This window comes from Pseudorca crassidens, chromosome 4, assembly GCF_039906515.1.
Source record: "Pseudorca crassidens isolate mPseCra1 chromosome 4, mPseCra1.hap1, whole genome shotgun sequence".
Classification (NCBI taxonomy): Eukaryota; Metazoa; Chordata; class Mammalia; order Artiodactyla; family Delphinidae; genus Pseudorca; species Pseudorca crassidens.
The window spans coordinates 85,899,873-85,919,134 of NC_090299.1; the positions used below are offsets into that span (position 1 = coordinate 85,899,873).

At 33.8% G+C, this 19,262-nt stretch overlaps 1 protein-coding gene across 4 annotated transcripts in view; it reads left to right on the forward strand.

Annotated features, from left to right (window-relative positions):
- Window positions 1–18,931, forward strand: part of YTHDC1 (YTH N6-methyladenosine RNA binding protein C1) — a 34,687-nt gene extending 15,756 nt beyond the window's left edge. Inside the window, exons 5-17 of one of the 4 annotated variants that reach the window (XM_067736190.1) lie at window positions 357–446; window positions 907–960; window positions 1,531–1,625; window positions 3,116–3,224; window positions 3,306–3,423; window positions 9,365–9,449; window positions 10,436–10,602; window positions 13,115–13,197; window positions 14,427–14,463; window positions 14,536–14,599; window positions 14,703–14,765; window positions 16,279–16,413; window positions 17,937–18,931. In XM_067736190.1, the coding sequence (XP_067592291.1) occupies window positions 357–446; window positions 907–960; window positions 1,531–1,625; window positions 3,116–3,224; window positions 3,306–3,423; window positions 9,365–9,449; window positions 10,436–10,602; window positions 13,115–13,197; window positions 14,427–14,463; window positions 14,536–14,599; window positions 14,703–14,765; window positions 16,279–16,413; window positions 17,937–18,161 (1,325 nt within the window). In that variant the 3' untranslated portion in view covers window positions 18,162–18,931. The remainder of the gene's footprint in view (window positions 1–356; window positions 447–906; window positions 961–1,530; window positions 1,626–3,115; window positions 3,225–3,305; window positions 3,424–9,364; window positions 9,450–10,435; window positions 10,603–13,114; window positions 13,198–14,426; window positions 14,464–14,535; window positions 14,600–14,702; window positions 14,766–16,278; window positions 16,414–17,936) is intronic. The other 3 variants (XM_067736191.1, XM_067736192.1, XM_067736193.1) reach the window with 3 other exon arrangements.
- Window positions 18,932–19,262: the final 331 nt, after the last annotated feature.

A 19,262-nucleotide genomic window follows, 5' to 3' on the forward strand; every position in this document is an offset into this window, starting at 1 on the left:
CTTGGTTCATAGAAGGGAACACTGTAAATTTAATTGAAAGAAAAGTTGTGTTTGCTTTGCAGAATTTTTTTCTCTTTTAAAACTTTAAGACCTTTTATATATAGGATAAGTAGTTCTTAATTATAGCTGTGTATTTTTATTTGATTAAAGTTGGTGGGAGAAATAACAAAATGTCCTTAGTATTTGAACAGTGTCTGAATTGGAACATCTTAGGAAATTGAGGGGGTCAGGAAGGATTAGTAATGAATAATACTTAGGGATTATGCAAAATCCAGATGCATGGTGATACATTCTTGTTTGACTAACGGTACCTATATTGTAATGTTTTTAAGAATCTTGTCTGAATTCTTTTTTAGATGAGAAAAAGAAGGAAAGGAAGAGAGCTAGAGGCATATCTCCTATTGTTTTTGATAGAAGTGGAAGCTCTGCATCAGAGTCATATGCAGGTATTCTCATTTTATTTGTGATCATATCTGACTGATTCTAATGTAATCTGCTGTAAAAAGTGTGTGGAGGCTGTAGTTTAGCGTGAACTTGTTAATATTCATTAGTATTGATTTCTGGCATGTTCAGTGTAATAAATCTAGAGGAAACTAAGCTTTTTCTTATTATTTTAATCCTGTTCTGTTACTGCTTAAGTGGAATTTCACTTTTTTTTTTCTTGGAAGATGATGATTCAGTGACTAGTTTTCTGAGTGAGAAACTGTTCAAATATTTTTAAAAACATCCAAACAACCCAAAAAGCAAAACACTCGTACACATTGAGAAGTATTTTTTTTTGTGTGTGTGGGTGCGCCAGGAAGAATAATTTGTCTTGAATGAGAACTTTATGTGACAAGACTGTAGAAATTTTGTCTTATCTCTATTAAAGCTCAATCTGAACAAATGTACTTTGGCTAAATACAGGTTCAGAAAAGAAGCATGAGAAATTATCATCTTCCGTTCGTGCTGTCCGAAAAGGTATCATTTAAATTTGAAATTGTTTTCATTGCATGCTTCCTTAAAAGTCATTATTTTGCCTTATTGGTTCTCCATTAATAGTTGGTTTTAATGTAGTAATGTTCTGATATATTACATTAAGGGAAAAAAAATAATTTAGTCTTACACAGAGCTCCATGTTCACTTCTTACTGGGTATCTTTTAGAACAGTAGCGGACATTTTAGGACATCTTAACAGTTTTTGGACAGAGTGGATGGTATATATATTTTAGTAGCATAATGGTCTATTAGTAAATTTTAAATGATTAATGTGATAAAGATCTATAAAATTTATAGCCATTTTCACACTTAAAAAATATGGATCTGATATATTAGAACATTACTATATTAGGTTTGCCTTCTTGCAAAATGCTGGTGTCTTTCTTAGCTTTGCTTTATTATGTGTTGTGGCTTAGCTTTCTAGGTTGAATGGGTGATTATGAATTTAAAAAGTTTAGCTGGGTTTTGGAGGGCTGATTTCAGTTAGTACAACTTATATCCCTCTGTGTGATAATGGCCTCTGTTTAATCAATTTGGATTTCTTTTTTTCAGATCAAACCAGTAAACTCAAATATGTCCTACAGGATGCGAGATTTTTTCTCATAAAGAGTAACAACCATGAGAATGTGTCCCTTGCCAAAGCTAAGGTATTAGCATCAGTTCTGTTGAAATATCCTAATCTTGAAAATTTAAATGTGAAGGTGGACTTGAGTATCACTTGAGTACATGACATACTGTAATTTTCATTAAAGCTTTAGAGATCCATAGTCCAGTTGCCATGTAGGGTCTGCTTTTTTGACTGGTTAGGCAACCTAGTAGTAATTTGAGTTTTCTTTTAAATCTTTTGAAGATGAGTTTAGAAGTAAAAATATTCGGTATTTGAAGAATATATAATTATACGTTGTACTGAAAAAGCCGTGTTTCTTTGGATTTTTGTGTTTCTATACTCAATTGCTAGTTTATTATACTAATAAATTTTATAAAGTTTTTTTAGTTAACCAGTTTTGTTTTATATTGCTGCTTGTTTTACACCTTGAGATTTTCTTGAATTCTTTTCCGGAGAGTTTCTTTTACTTTTAGAAGTAAGATCACTTGGATTTAGAAGAAAAGGGAAGAGTTAGTTTTAGTTTAAAGCCCCACCCTGGGCTTTACAAAAGGGATATGCCCAGTTGCTATAGGATGTCGTAAGGTTAATTTTTTAAAAAATGTTTTTGTTACAAAAATGCATCTACTTTTTATACCAACTATTCTAATATTTTTGTATTTTTGTTTTAAGAGAGTTTCTACTGACTTTGAGAAAGTTAAAATTACGCATTTTTTAAACTGTATTTCTGTCAATATTAATAATCCTATATTTCTAACTTAAGTTGAGGGTTACCCACTAAATTTTACTTCCACTAAATAGTGGAAGTTTATTCTGTTCTTTAGCTGGAGTGGATTTAGGCAGAAGTAGTTAAGCACCTAGTGAGAATGAGGTCTAGTATGTATCAGCAGATTAAACTGAATTAGAGGTTCTGGTTTACATTACCATTCCTGCCTCTTAATCTTTCATGATCAAAGAATTGTTTAAAATGCTTTGGAAATAATAACTATGTTCCAGCTCAACATAAAACACAGGTCTCTTCAGTCAAACTATTGATACATGAAAATTTGAACTTAAATAGAAAGAAGAGAGAAATGCTAGAAACTTGACAGAAATTCTTCACTTATGGATTTATTAACATGATCATTTTTAATTATTTGGTTAGTCACAGTTTTTAAAGAAAAAAATGTACACATTGTGATTCACCTTCAAACAAAATGTTTTTACCACAGTAAATGGTTCTGATTTTAAGTTGTAGGTGATTGTTTTTATTATCTAAAATTCTAGCCCATATGATTTGATTGCCCCCTGTCCCCATGTGTTTACTAGTTGTTTTAATGATTTTGTTAAGGTTGGTAATTTTCTCCATATTTTTCCCAAGTTTTTAATAGATTATTCCATTATTTTGACATACATTATTCATAAATGTCCTATGAATAAATAGGACATTTATTCATTATAGCTTATTGGTAACCTTGGTCTTCTGCAAATGTAATTGGAAACATCAACGATTTACATTAATTTCAATCTTTGATCTTTACATCATTTATATAGGGTGTATGGTCTACACTGCCAGTAAATGAGAAGAAATTAAATGCTGCATTCAGATCTGCAAGGAGTGTTATCTTAATATTTTCTGTGAGAGAGAGTGGAAAATTTCAAGGTAAGAGTAAAAATAATTTGGATATGTAAAAACATTAATTATATTTGCATCTATATATTATGTTGTGATTTATTCCCCTAGGATTTGCAAGACTTTCTTCAGAATCACACCATGGAGGATCTCCTATACATTGGGTGCTTCCAGCAGGAATGAATGCTAAAATGCTGGGAGGCGTCTTTAAAATTGACTGGATTTGCAGGTAAATTACACACTTCAGTGTAGATAATTAAAGTTGCTCTTGTTTTGAATGGGCTACCAGTTGAGAATAATGTTAAAACTCCACAGTTATTTAGTTTTAATTTATTATTATAATTATTTTCCCCCTTATTTTGGTGTCATTCCTAGGCTGATTGGGATCTATAGAGTTTATTTAACAATGTTAAAAGTAAAAGTAACATTAATATGCTTAGATTGTATTGTTCACCACCTTTATAATGTAATGTAGAATGCATAGGGCAAAGATTTATTTAGTCAAGAGTTTTATGTATTTCATTTGTTCTCTGCATTAGTATTATGGCAGTAAATTTACAAATCAGACAGTTGCTTATGTTATTAGCACATGTTTATGTTTAGTGATTTAACATGCCATTTTATTACTGTGGAGTGGGAAAATAGTCACCCTTTGACTTGGCTAATATAACATTTTGGAGGTGACTAATTTAGTTGTGAACAAGTAGTGTTTAAGGAAGTTAGCAAATCATGTTAGTTGGCATTGTGACCTTTTGAAACTGCAGTAGTTAAGATTTAAATGTTTGTTAGAAAAGTAGACTTACTTTGAAATCTGAGTTATTTACCACTTTTTTTGTCCTTACTGAACGATTGTACATTGTTTTAAAAAATGATTAAAGAAGTCAATTTAGATGATACAGAGAGACTTAACACTTCAGCAAATGGATAGTCTCTTGTCGAGAACTGCAAAATGGGGCAGAAGGCAGAAAGCTTTTATAGGATAAATAATAAAGAATAAGAAACAGACAAGAAAATATCTGATTAGATGGGGCCACACAGTCAACCTTCTTTGGGATGAGGAAGCCCAGAGTTGGCTTGGCGTTTGGGGATTGACTGACTGGATATATTGCATTTCTGGTCAAGTGGAGCATTTACAGGGACATGAAAGTTATCTAAGTTTCAGTTTGCTGGCTTAGCACCTTGGACAGGAGTGGCTCCATCTTGGGCTTAGAAAGCTATTTCAACAATATGAAAAGCTAATTATTTAAGTGAACTTTATATGGCATACACAAATCTACTACCTGTAAAATTAACTTTAGCTAAATAAGAATTACCTGAAAGGGACCATATGGATTTTTTTGTATCATTAAGTCGGCTTAGGTGGATTTTTGATGAGGATAGAGGAATTGGATAAGAAAGAAAAATGCTGTTCATATTCAGAAGGCAAAGTAGCACAAAGAAGAGACATGAAATCAGAAACCATGGGGTGGGGGGTGTGAGTGGGGTGTGTGGATGGGATAGGGAACCACCTTTTTAATAAAGCAGATAGTCATTAAAGAGAAGAACAAAAGGCAAAGATGGGTAGTAATGTGGGCCAGCCTAAGGAGTTAAACCTTTGCTGTGGGACAGTGAGGAACTATGAAAATGGGCAGTGATACAGTAGAGATAGTGTATTAAGTTGATGTTTAATAGAGTAGCAAAAAGCTATATGCGCATATAAATATATCACCATTATTCATCCAGTAATTACTTTTTTTTTAATAAATTTATTTTTACATTTGGCTGTGTTGTGTCTTCGTTGCTGCAGGCGGGCTTTCTCTAGTTGCGGCTAGCAGGGGTTACTCTTTGTTGCGGTGCGCGGGCTCTTCATTGCGGTGGTTTCTCTTGTCATGGAGCGCGGCCTCTAGGCGCGCAGACTTCAATAGATGTGGCACTTGGGCTCAGTAGTTGTGGCTTGCAGGCTCTAGAGCACAGGCTTAGTAGTTGTGGCGCATGGGCTCAGTTTTTCTGCGGCTTGTGGGATCTTCCCAGACCAGGGTTCGAACCCATGTGCCCTGCATTGGCAGGGGGACTCTCAACCACTGCGCCACTAGGGAAGCCCCCTGTCATTACTTTCTATAGGGAAAAATTAGAAGCAATCTAAATTCTCTCATAGGAAATTGGTTAAGTAAATTATGGTTTGTCACTTAAATGTAATACACAAAAATAATTGTCCATGTGATAACATGGAAAGATACAACAAATGAAAGGATACATAATTATAATGTTGGAATGCATTGTTAGGGTGGTGAGATGATATTCCCATACTCCACTGTGCCCAGGGTTTTAAAATATAGATTTATAGTTCTTAATTTCTAAAGTTAAATCATAGTCAAAATTATAAAATTTAAAAATCTGGTGGCAGTTTATAGGGAAGACAAGGTGCCAATTATTTCTTAGCAGAGATAGACATTTTTACTTAATTTTTTGGATGGATAACTGTAAAGGCCAAAGGAGAGATTTGTTAAGTCTATGGTTTAATGACTAGAAACATTATTGGTGTCACTGGAAAATATTTGGAGGTGATGCTTTTTTAGGAGAAAAATAATTACCCAGTTTTAGATTGGTGGTAGCAAATTTTATTTTGAATGTTGCTTGTTTTGTGAACCTTCATTTTCAGATTATTGATAAGGAAATTTGTTTCTTAATTTTAGAAGATGAGTTTAATTTATTCACAGATTATCGTCTTAATTTTCTTCTTCATTGACTTACTGGCTCTTTTACTAACTCATTTGAAATATATATAGCTAGCATCAGAAGATAGGTACAAACCCAAATAGTCCATTCTGCTAAGATTTTGTGTAAAATTTTGTGTAGTAATGTTTTTTATTACTGTTAAGTAAGTTTTTGGTTTACCTGGAAAAGAATATTCTTAATTAAAAAAAAAAACTAACTTTATTTTTAAATACTCATAAGTGCGTTAAAGAGTAATGTTAAAATACTTCAGAGTTCTGAGGGGGCACGTGTTCTTATTACATTGACATTTCTTTGAGTAAGTCACTTGAACTCTTAGTTTTCTGTGTGAAATGAGAATTACATTTGACCTTCAGTGTTAAAAGGATGAAACTTTAATAAATACAAACCCTGAAGGCTTTGCTATCAGTAATAGTAACTGCTATTAATATATTTTCTTTTCAGATATGATAGTTATTAGAGTTTTATTTAAGCACCTTTTGGATTTAATAATAACTAGCCTTAAGTTTTTTGAGGTGTGGTCCCTGGATCACCTGCATCAGTAGTATCTGATTATTAAAATGCAGAATCGTTACATGCACCTCAAACCTGTAGGCACACCGGAGTTTAAAACTAGATGGTGCATGGTAGCAGATAGGAAAGGAGGCATTAAAAAGTGACTTAAGTTGCTGCTGGGAGTTAGATCAAAGTAAGGCTAAAATCTATAGAATGTCATTCAACCAGAATTAAATCTACTGACTATATTGTATTTTAACCTCACCCCTTTCTTGTCCATTCCAGATAACCCATTTCTCTTTTCTTTCATGGTTTCTCGATATTATTCCTTTTAGTTTTAATGACCAAAACAGCTGTCAGTACGTAAGAGCCTCTGTACAGTTTCATGTTCTTTTGTTAAATATGCCCCATTTTCTAAGCTCCTTAAGTCAGAGAATCACTGCCATGTTACCTAGGGTACTCACAGTAAAGACAGTCATCTCTAGGCTTTTTCATTACATGTCTGCTCAAAAGCTGATTTTTAGGATGCCTGCTCTATAATTGTGATGACCACAGATGTGCAGTTTCTCTTAGTCTTAATCTGAGCCCTGTTTTTCCTAAGGCCTCATAGTTCTCTGTGCTTTTCAGTCTGGGATTAATTTGTCGAAACAGTGGGCAGAGGTCTCTAGAATCTAGTGAGAACCAGTGCTACCAAAGAATTTTAACCCTAAGTGACTCAAACAGCTCAACATACGCCTTTTTTTTTGGACCTAGGGTATTCCATTGCTAATGTTTAAATAACAGTGGTAACTCTGTACAATAATAATTTGTAACCGTCCTGCACTTTCGTAGTTGTAGGTTATTTATTCCTTTCCGTAACCTTTTTTTAACTGGCAACTGAGAGGAAAAATCTGAGAAGCTATTAAAGTAGTTTTAACTATAGATCTGCATCTGGATATTCTAGGCTTTTGATATGGACTTATTCTAGCTTAATGATAGTCTCTTTCCCCCTGCCTTCCCTGTAAAGGGTGTGTGTGTATGTGCGTGTGCGTGCGTGTGTGTGTGTGTGTGTGTGTGTATGTATGTAGATACATACACACGTTTTTATGTATGTATATACACTATTGAACCACTCTCGATGTGTGAGGTAAGATGTCTTTAAGGTGAGGAATCCAGTAGTAGTACCTAGTAGGCATTTCTGTACACTCTGCCCATTTCTCCCATACATTCACATCACCACCACCACAGATCATGCCACCTTGATACTTTAATTTTAGATATATTTCTCTTTTCCTGTAAATGTCGAAATATTTTCTGAGCTTTAAAAATAGTTGTGTAAAATTTGGGAGTTTAATATTCATCTTTAAGAAAATTCACATAAGGTTAGAATAAATGGTTATATAGCTGGTCCACTGGACCAGGTTATTTGCTTGTATTTTTTCTTCTCCATTATGTCTTTGCTCAGGTCCTTTTCATTGCTTCAAATGTAACCCTGCCTTACCTCTCTACATACGGCTTTTCCTGAGTCACTTTTCTTTCAGGCTTATCCCATATGCCACCTTTTCCAGGAAGCATTTTCTGATTGTTTTTTCTTTCTTTCCAAAATACATATGACCATGCACATTAAAAATAAAACTTCTGTACTCTATTTATGGTACCCATTCTTTTACAAAATAATTGTGTGTGCTTGTTTACTCTCTGATAAAAGCTGTGGAAGAAAGGTTAGGAATGCAGGCTCTTTATTTTATTCATCTTTGTATGGCTTTTGAGTAGTTTCATTTATATTGTATATATGTGTATATATATATAATCTTTAATTAAAGCATTTATTTAATTTGGTATTACTTTATGCACAAATAGATGAAACCTTATTGAATGATGTTAATTTTCGATTATTTTTTTTGACAAGTTCTTATGTGTCATGTTTGTGTTCAGTGTTGTGCTGGGTTGATAAAGAACTATAAAAATACAGGGTATCTTTTTTTAGCTTGGTGAGACCATTTTGCCCTATGGCTCAGCTTAGAGCCAGAGTTTGTTTAAATTATTTAGGTATAGCACTGTAGTGTAAGTGAAGGGCATAATTAATACATGCAAATATAGGAATTTATGAATAAAAACATTTGTGTTGTCAAGAGCCATTCCATGTGTGGTGGGGAGTATTGCCTTATCAAAAGGTGGGAGGACATTTGAATCTGGGAAAGCAGCCCTGAACCAAGGATAGGGGGCATGTATTTTCATTTGGTATTAACTGCCTGGTTAAGCTTCATCTCTTTGTGATCAGTTATTAAAAAATACAAGATTTTTAGGGGCTTCCCTGGTTGCGCAGTGGTTGAGAATCCGCCTGCTGATGCAGGGGACACGGGTTTGAGCCCTGGACCGGGAAGATTCCACATGCCGCAGAGCAACTAAGCCTGTGCGCTACAACTACTGAAGCCCGCATGCCTGGAGCCTGTGCTCCACAATGAGAGAGGCCACTGCATTGAGAAGCCCGCTCATGGCAACGAACAGTAGCCCCCACTCACCACAACTAGAGAAAAGCCCGCGTGCAGCAACAAAGACCCAACGCAGCCAAAAAAAAAATAAATTAAAAAAAAAAAAAAGATTTTTAGTACACAGAAGCAAGAAATATGCTAAACATTTGATATGTTATTTCATATGTAGACTGCTTAAAACAAGTATGAAGAAGGTGGTGATATCCTTGTTTATAAGATGAAGAAACTCAGGCTCAGAGAAGCTGAGAGATAGCTGGGATTAAACCCCAAACTGTCTTGGTTTCTTAAGCGTATTGTTAAGCTTTTTTAAATTTTGAGAACACCTGAGAATGTGGAAAGAGTGTGTCTCTGAAGGGGGCTCCCTTTCTGGGGAATAAGCTCTATCAGTCTTAAATTTTAGTCATATTTAAATCATGATTAACATAGGAATTCACTACTAAAGTAGTATAAGGATTCTGCAAAGTAATGTAATTAATATTACTTTGTATTTAGGCGTGAATTACCCTTCACTAAGTCGGCTCATCTCACCAATCCTTGGAATGAACATAAGCCAGTAAAGATCGGACGTGATGGACAGGTTTGTTGTTTTAATTGATTCTTTAAAAAACATATTTAATCAACCCTTTTAGAGATCTTTATTGAAGGATATTCTAAAACCATTTTTGATTGAATTTGTGGGAAAGATGAAGGGAAAATATTCCTATTTGGAGTTTGTGATTACTGTGATTTTGATTGATTAATCTGACTTCCGTTAATGTTGAAGGGTAGCTTTATATGGTACTTCATTAATACAATTGAAGGAAAAGTTTTCAAAGAGAATTGGCATGATTTTTACATGCTTTTTCATTATGTTATTACTGTTTGACAGATTCTGAACTTTGTATAATATATTTTAGAAATGCCATTTAATGTCTTTGCTGAAGTTTTCTGAGTAGAAGGAAGCTTTATGAAAAGGAGATAAGTATGTGTAGTCAGGTTTTCAAATCTGCAAATGAAATTAAAAGTGTGCCGTGACTTAAACCCAAACCTGTGAACCTTATGGTTTCTACATGTAATTTTGAACCAGGTTTTCATTGCTCCTAAGTGAAAATATTGGTAATTGAAAATAAAACTTAATTTTAAAAAGTCTGTAGATTAGTCTGTTTTTCTAGTTAATATAATGTATTTAAGTGCATTTAGCAATTTATTATTATGAAAATTGTTGACACACTAACACGTTTTTCCTCCACTGTATTGAGATGGATGACTTTGTCCTGATACTTCTGTGTTTTGCACAAAGAAATATTCCTTTGTTGCAGAGGGAGATTGTCACAGACTTTTTGTATAGTTAACGTTGGAGATTCTACACTTTTAATTTTTCCCCTTATATAAATACGTGAAACACTTTTAAAAGGTTTTTTAGAAACCTTTCAAGGAAATTTATCGGAATCTCATACGATCATCAGCCTTGGGAAGGAAGCCTCCAAGTCAATCTGTTTTTGTTCTTGTACATCAGGAAAATACAAGTCTATTGAAAGTTTCTCCTTTTTTTTCATCTTGTAAATTACTACTTTCCTATTCTAGGAAATTGAACTTGAATGTGGAACCCAGCTTTGTCTTCTATTTCCCCCTGATGAAAGTATTGACTTGTATCAGGTCATTCATAAAATGCGTCACAAGAGAAGAATGCATTCTCAGCCCCGGTCAAGAGGACGTCCATCCCGTCGAGAACCAGTCCGGGATGTGGGAAGGTTAGAAACGTTCTTTGGACTGATAATAGGCACATGTATCAGAATAACATGATGGAGGAATGTGATTCGTCAAAAGTTTGTCCTGCGGTAAAGAAGAAAGAGAAAATCCTCAAATCAAGCTGCATGGACTAGTTTGTGGCTTCATTGAGGATTTCACATGGTCATCTTGGTCTCATTCATTTTTCAAGAGGAAAATGGGGATCTTTCCTTATGCAGAAAAAGTTATCTGCTAAAGAGTGATAACCAGTTTAGATTAGATAATAATCTGATAATACAATGTATACCATTGAAATGAGGTAGGCCTTTGTTGCTAAGAACAGGCTAGAAAGGAGGAAGAGGAGGAAGTCTTTATTTGCAAAAATTGTTAATATTTTGTAAAAAGCCTTTTCTTTCAGGTGTGTCTCTGGATAAGCCTTATCAGATATGGGACTTTTATAAAGGATCACTAATATTTTTTCAGAAGATGACGCCTCATTTAGAGGATAAAATATTTTAAGTTATTTTGATATTCAAGAGGAGCATTATTGGGACTGTTTCAGATTTTACCATCGTGATGTGTTAACCCCATTGTCAAATATTGTCTAACTTGTACCCAGTGAATTCACACATCTTGCTGAGCTTCTGAAAACAATAGGTTCTTTCCAAAGGGGATCAAGTGGCCCTGGGAGACCCGGCAACAAACCAAAAAGAAGGGCTGTTGCTGTGTCTGTTTACAGCTTTTCCAGATGCTGGCAGTACCTGTGGACTTAAAGTGTTTTTTAGAGGATCGCCATGGTTATTGATCACTACTTATGAACTAAACAGCATTTTCCAGGAAAAGGGGGTTTAACTTGTTACAGAATTGGAGAAGTCTTTGCAAAGGACTGATATATGCCCTTCTACCCAACACCTTCCCCTGTATAGATTTGCATACAGCTAAATCTAAAATATTCTGCTAAAGACTGTTGGATGTGTGGTTGATGGGATGAAACCTTTGGTTAAGTTTCCTTTTGGTGGAAACATCCTGTGGTAGGTACAGATAATCCAACAAGAGTCCCCATTTCTTTGAGCTTAAGAAGGACACTGTCAAGTAGGTAGGAGGAAACCTGGCAGAGCCCCCTTATTTTTGGCCTAAAAGGACTGAGCACCAAGATGTCTTTTGAAGTTTTAAGCTAAGAGGTTTCCAGTGCAATACAGTACATACAAGTGAAGTTTTTACCTCAGTTTTGCAATGGACTGTAAACTATACTTACACTACACCTTCTCTCAAGCCTGCCAGGGCCTCCATATTTGTATGTGGCTTACAGCTTAAAGTCAGTAGTTGGACTACTTTATGAACTGTTACTATCATGTTTTATACCGGTCGTAAATGCACTCCCCAAACTACAAGAAAGCGGTATGTTTATTTTTTTAAACCAGCTTTTAATTTTCTTAGTCTTATTTATTGTAGATGCAACTGTTTTTATTCTGTTGGGGGGCTTGGGTTTGTTGCAGCTTTGTAGTTTGAGTGAACTTGTGTTGCAAAAGTTAATGAAAACAGTTAATATGCAGAGAAATAGCTGGAAAACTAGTGATACCAGGTTATTATGGAGTTTTTTACATTAAGGGTAAAAAGGTGTATTTATTATTACCTTAAAAACTTGGATTTTTGTTTTTCTTTTGTGTAGCTCTTTATTAAATGCTAAGTAAAATGAAGTGTATTTAATGATGTATTTACATTAACCATTGAGATTTATGGAAGATAGTGAAGAGCAGCCCTCTGCAGATAGTAAAGTTGTCACCTTCTAAAGAATACACTTTGAACTCGTTTTATGAACTCTGTTAAAACTCTGCCCCATTACGTGCCAGTTTTATTTTAAGGCATTGTCTCTGGAAAACATTCCCATAATTCCTAAATGTTATTAACTTTAGAAATTGGTTTTTCAAAGTATTAAGATTTTCAAAACTTTTCTGTAAAGTCACGTTTAATTATCAAATTTTCTGTATGATCATGTGAAAAGTGTAATTTTGTGCAAAGCAGAAGAAAAATATTTAAGAAATTCTTAATTTTCTTTAGACTTAGCCTAAAATGACATTAATACGTTTAAATATATAGATTTTAGAATTACCTGTTGTGTAATGATGATAGTTTTTTTTCCCCTTTCTTTTACCTGAATGGAGACTTTATTTGGGAAAGTGTTTTGTTAAACTGGATATTTATATTAGTTTGAGGGCAGCTCATTTACTTTTGTTTAGATTACTAAAATGTGATGTACGTATTTTGAGCAGGTTACTCTTTGCAAGTGCCTCGTCATAGCATGAGGATTACAGAGAATATCTATTCCAGCGATACATCTAAGGATTGGTGTATAGTAATTACTTTGAGGAATTAGAATTTAGGAATTTTAAGGTATTTGCTCACCAAAAATGAGGGTGTTATTTTAAAGGAAATAATGAGCTTTTTTGTGTGCTTATTTCTGTCAGAAACACTTGCTTTGCTGTTTGTTCTCCCAGCAGTTTTTGGTTTAATTTCTAATGTGTCTAATTTGTGTAGGCGTCGACCAGAAGATTATGATATTCATAACAGCAGAAAGAAACCAAGGATTGACTATGCCCCTGAGTTTCATCAGAGACCAGGTTAATATTTTATAATCCTGCAGATATTTGACTTGAAATTATTAAAAACAACAACAACACCACAAACTTCTATCATGACCCTATAGTTTTAAAAGTGAGAAAACTTTAGGATGCAACTACTTAAACCTTAGGAAATTATTAATCACATAGTAATTCCTCTTCTTTGTTAAGGTTGTTTATTCTAGTGTGACTCATTATCATAATCTGTTAATTATCTGAAATTACTAATTTATCATTATTGCACTTGTGCTTTTAAGATTAAATGTAGTTAGGGAAAGCAGTGATCTTACACTGTATTAAGCTTTTTATTCCCTTTGATACTTAGTATTTCATGTGTATACAGCTTTAAATGGAAACGGAAATAATGCTGTATTTTTCTAAATAAAAATACCTTTGACATCATTTTTTTAGAGAGGAATGGGGAATGCTTGGTTTAATCTAAAAGCAGCTTTTCAGTTAGTCTTTCCCTTACTGGAATTGAAAAAGGCAAAGTGTATTTAAGAGAAGATACTTAAAACAGTCAGTGATACACGTATAAAAATTAGGCAGTTTGGAAGTTGGTGTTAGCATTACAGCACTGTATGTGGCAAGTGGCTTGATAAGCCTCATTCTTCTCCAAAATGGGATATTCCAGAGAGTAAAATTAAATTTTTCCCCAGTAACTTGGCCACTCAGATTTTTTTACATTTTTAATTTACTGAGTACTTATGAAAAGGAGGGAGAATATTTCTCTTATTACCATGGTTCTTTCACTTATTGATAAAATGTATATATCTTCATTTTTGCAACTTTTGTTAATTTTGCTTTTCTCCCTGTACGTTTGCATTTTTTAAAACTATGGTTGACTTAGCAAGACTTGTGTATACTCAAGGTAGAGGTAAACATTTGTTTTAAGGAAGCCCTATTACGGTGTTCTCAAGATAATTCCTCTGCCCTTACCTTCCTTACGGTGCAGCATGAAGAAATTTCTGTCTAGCAAGAAGTGGGGTGTGAATTTAGAAGATCCATATGAAAATCTCTCTAGCAGTTTATAATTCTGTGATATCAGTAAGTTATTTAGTTACTTTTATCATGTAATCTGAGAAGAAAATCTGAAAGTGGAATAATACAATAATAGCATCACTATTATTAAATGGGAAGAATTGAATTGAGTGGTAAGGAAGGTTTAATTATAATGCCATAATAAAAAACATATATTTGATATACTAAAATGCTTGATGTTTAAACAGGGTATTTAAAGGATCCACGATACCAGGAAGTAGATAGGTAAGTTGGGTTCACTCTTGCTTAGTTTTGAATTACATTCTTGGAACTGGTTTATGAATTACCTGAATTTAGTTTCACAAATCTTATTCCCAACAGACGGTTTTCAGGAGTTCGCCGAGATGTGTTTTTAAATGGGGTAAGCATCTCACTTTTTAAATTTAATGTACATAAAATCTGTATATGATTTATAACTTCTGGGCATTTTATTTATTTATTAACATTATCATCTTTCATTTTAGTCCTACAATGATTATGTGAGGGAATTTCATAACATGGGACCACCACCACCTTGGCAAGGAATGGTTTGTATTATTCTGTTTTTGCAAGTTATTTAACTTCATTTGCAGTTCCATACATTTTGAGTGCTTACTTGGAATATGATTGTTACAGTTACCCATTAGGAGACTTAAAATACGTATCTTTGGTGATATATACTTGCATGCTGTTTTTAAAACTAAAGGCTAATGAATGATTTGATTTATATTAATAGTACCGGCTTAATTGATGAGTATTATGATCTGTTATTGTAGTGGCTAGTAGTGCAAACTCTTCGGGGTTCAAATACCTTCCCTTCTCAACTCTGACCTTGGACAAGTTTCATAATATATTTTTTTCTTATAGCTTTCCTTATCTGTAAAACTCGATAAGCATCCATTCATTCTTTGGCTCATCAAACTAATATTTAGAACCTACTCTTTGCAGGCACTGTGCTTGCTCTGGGTATATGTTGGTGAATAAATTGGGCATTATGTCTATCCTTTTATGGCTTAAAATTTAATGGAATAGTCATTAATATCATTTAATGTCAACCTCAGGATTGTCAAGAAGCTAAATATACAAAATACAAGTTAAGTTTAGCATAGTACCTGACCCTAATATTCAGTAAATTCTCTATATTAAATAAGGTTAATTAAACCCTATTCCTAAACTTTAATTTTTTTTCCTTTCTTTAAGAAAACTGGATATTCTTCTTAGAATATATCTTAAGGTATTGAGGATAGCTGAAGCATTAATCCCTAAAAAATAAAAAAACTTGGAAGTTTAAGTAGTTCTGATTGTTTCTTACCTTTTTTATCTTAAATGCTGCCTGTAATGTGGCATTTCCACCTGACTTTTGTTTCACTTAGTTACTCTGTACAGATAGATGAATTATGAGGTTACTTTCCTTTAGATTCTATGAAATTAAAGAAAATATTTAATAATATTATCTTGGTGCTAATTAGGGGGAGAAGTACCTTTGATTTTCCATTATTTTATAATGGCATTTAAAAGTTCATTAGCCCCTGAGTTTTTTTTTTTTTTAAGAATACATTTGTACATAGTGGTTAAGATGACTGATTCTAGAGCCAGAATGCCTGATGTTGTGTCTAACTTCCACCCCTTTACTAGCAGTGTGATCTTAAGCAGGTTACTTAACCATTTGGTGCCTCAGTTTCCCTTTTGTAAACTAGGATTACGTAATAGTACCTATCTGTAGGGTTGCTGTGAGAATTAAATGAGCCATGTAAAGTGCTTAGGACAGTGCCTGATCCATAGTAATCACTGTGTAGTGAGGGCTCGCTGTTTTTATTAGTATGTAAATGGTATGTATAAATGTTAAATTTTGGAAGATATGTAATTAGAGAGTTTATTACACACATTTTCAACAAGCAAATAAAGAGGGTATTTTGACGAATCCTAATGCCATCAAAGTAAACGGCTTGTACAGAGTAAATTATTTGTTTGGGATGGGTGGTTTGGATAGGGGAATTCTAAGAATGGTTTGTTTACAAGGATGTTTGGTAGATGCTTATGGAAGTGGTTTTCTTTTTTTAGACTCCTTATCCTGGAATGGAACAACCTCCACACCATCCTTACTATCAGCACCATGCTCCACCTCCTCAAGCTCATCCCCCCTACTCAGGACATCACCCAGTACCACATGAAGCAAGATACAGAGATAAACGAGTAGTAAGTGAATGAGAAGGCAGAAGTATGAGGGAACTACTTAGAATTCTGTAGATAATTTGAATGTGAGGGATACCAGATTATGTTGAGTGGTAGACGGTTTCACATTCTTATTGAAGGCTGTTTTTGAAGGAATTCACAACTTGTTTTTATTAAAAATGGCTAGTTTCTTTGATTATTTAAGCAGACTATATTTGAGTTTGAGATTTCTGGGTCTTCAGTATAGTAGTTGGGCTTAGTTTATTAAATGTTATACACACACACACACGATGACTCTGTGCTGGGCCACATAAACATCCTTTTATCTTCCCACATGATGAAGAGCATGCATATCTGAGAGGACCAGTCAGAGCAGGAGTTTCCTAGCCTATCTTTGAGATACTTTCATCTGTCATTTATTTCCTTATCCTCATAAAGATACTAATCCTTCAAAATAAAGTCATACTAGGATCTTTAATGTTCGGTTAAACAATTTGAGAATACTAATTGACTAATAGACTTTAATTTAATAGTGGTTTTTTTTTTTTCAGTCACAGAAGAAGACATATACAGCCTATATGTATGATGAAATCTTAGTTGACTAGCTGGATTGTGTTTTTAAAAATGCCTTTTGTAAATGATCATATTTTCAAAAGAAGTTTTTCTGAGATTGCTTTATCAAAATGTACTTTTAAACAAGTTCTATTTCTGTTGTAGCTTTTTTGTTAGTATATATGTATATATTTCATACTTAGGTAATATTCACATATTTATTATATGTGAAAGGTAGTGTGAAATTGTTTTTGAACCTTATATTCTATATATTTAAGCTGACTTTTGAAGAGACCAATTTCAGTAAGTAAAGAATTGAGAACTAAGAGTAGAAATCTAGAGCAGGGGTCAAGTTTAGAAATATCCACGGTAACAACCTTGCACCTCAGTTGCTTATCTTACCCTTCGTTGTCCTCCTCAACCTTTTGTGTATTATTAGCTCTGTGTGGAATAGACTACAATCTTACTGCAGTACATATTTTCTTAAAATTCTGTCAAATTCCACAAATTGTCATTAACAATGATTCAGTCTGAAAAAAATCAGGAATGGAAGAATTCTTAATTTCACCTTTAGAGGGCAGAGTTGGTTTGGTTTAGTTTGTAGACTCAGGAGGAAAAATAAGTAGAGCTCACCTGTTGCAGAAAAACATTGATGACATTTAGCGTAGTTGACAGCATGTATTGATGTATTTATTGATCATGTGGTTGATGGTCATCAGGTGATTATTTTGGCATAAATCTTACTAAAGGGATTGGATGGAGAAATCATCAAAGTTAAATAGAAAACTGCATGAAGTGATTTTTTAATGAGATTTGAATAATCCTCTGTTGTAGGTGTCTAATTAGTAAGACATCAAAATCCTTTCTCTAAACAATGTCAGAATTACATTCTGTGAATTAATAGGGCATTTCTTCAGATTCTTTCTCTACAATGAAGGGACATATAAATTCCATTTGATTTTTGACATACCTTACCCATTTCTTACCTTTTCTAGCATGATTATGATATGAGGGTGGATGATTTCCTTCGTCGAACACAAGCTGTTGTCAGTGGTCGGAGAAGTAGACCTCGTGAAAGAGATCGGGAGCGAGAGCGAGACCGCCCTAGAGATAACAGAAGAGACAGAGAACGAGATAGAGGACGTGATAGAGAAAGAGAAAGAGAGCGATTATGTGATCGGGACAGAGACCGAGGGGAGAGAGGTCGATATAGAAGATAATGTGCTTTTGGAAGCACTGATTGTTTAAAAATAAAAAGAATCTTGTATTTTTCTTTTTGTGTGTGTTTACAAGTAGTAAATTTATTTTCAACTGTCTACTTAAAGTTCATTGTGTAGAAGGATTTATTATGACCCTCTTTGTTCCAAGCATGCAGTATAATAAGAACTGGAAAAACTCAAATCCTCCAAAAAATGCACAGTTGACAATTTGAGTTGAGACTTTTATTGGGGCAGAATGGAACAGTCCAAGAATGTAGATATTGATTCAGTCTCCATAAATGTTCACCTACATATAGTATGTTCATCCTAGAGTTATTTTTTGTTTTCTTTCTTTTGAATCTTGATGGATGACTGCCACAATATTTTGCTTTGATGTATTTCTAAATGTAGGTGCACACGGTTCAGTAAAAATAATGCTGCTATCAAGTATGCAAATATTGAAATATGATGGTTTGACTGTATGGCAGTGTTGTAGCAGCCTCTTGGTTTTTCCTTTTTTTTAATCTTAAAAAAAGTCACTTTTTATGTTTCTTCCGTCTTCAATGATGACAGCAATATTAAGAAGACATTGCTATCTAATTTTTAGTCTTTTTAGATAAAAAATTCCTATGTTCAGTAGCATGGTTGATGCTATTGTTTAGCCTTCCCCTCCAAACTGTATACATTGGCTTGGAATGTTCACAACTTGCGTGTGTGGCAGCGGAAGATAATTCCCATATTCTACATTGCTACTGTTTTGTATAAAATAAATTGGTAAAGATTGACACTTATGTCTTGTATTTCTTTCTTGTCTGTATGCAAGTTTGTTTCCTTATATATTAGTGGACATAAAAGAATGCTTTGTGTTCAGGAATTGTGGGAACCCCATTTGTCTCTTTTTGCATATTTTATCAGAAATGATTAACTTACGTCAATTATATTAAAAGCTTACTTATATTTCTAATATAAGAACTAATGGTACACAGTGGAGTTTCGTTAGTATTTTGGTTAAGTATTCATCTGATAACATTTTTGGATCTCCTCTGATTATAGGATTGTTTTTTCAGGTTTTGTGTTGGTTTGTGTGTAACTTTGATAAGTTAGCTACTTTAGGTATTTTCT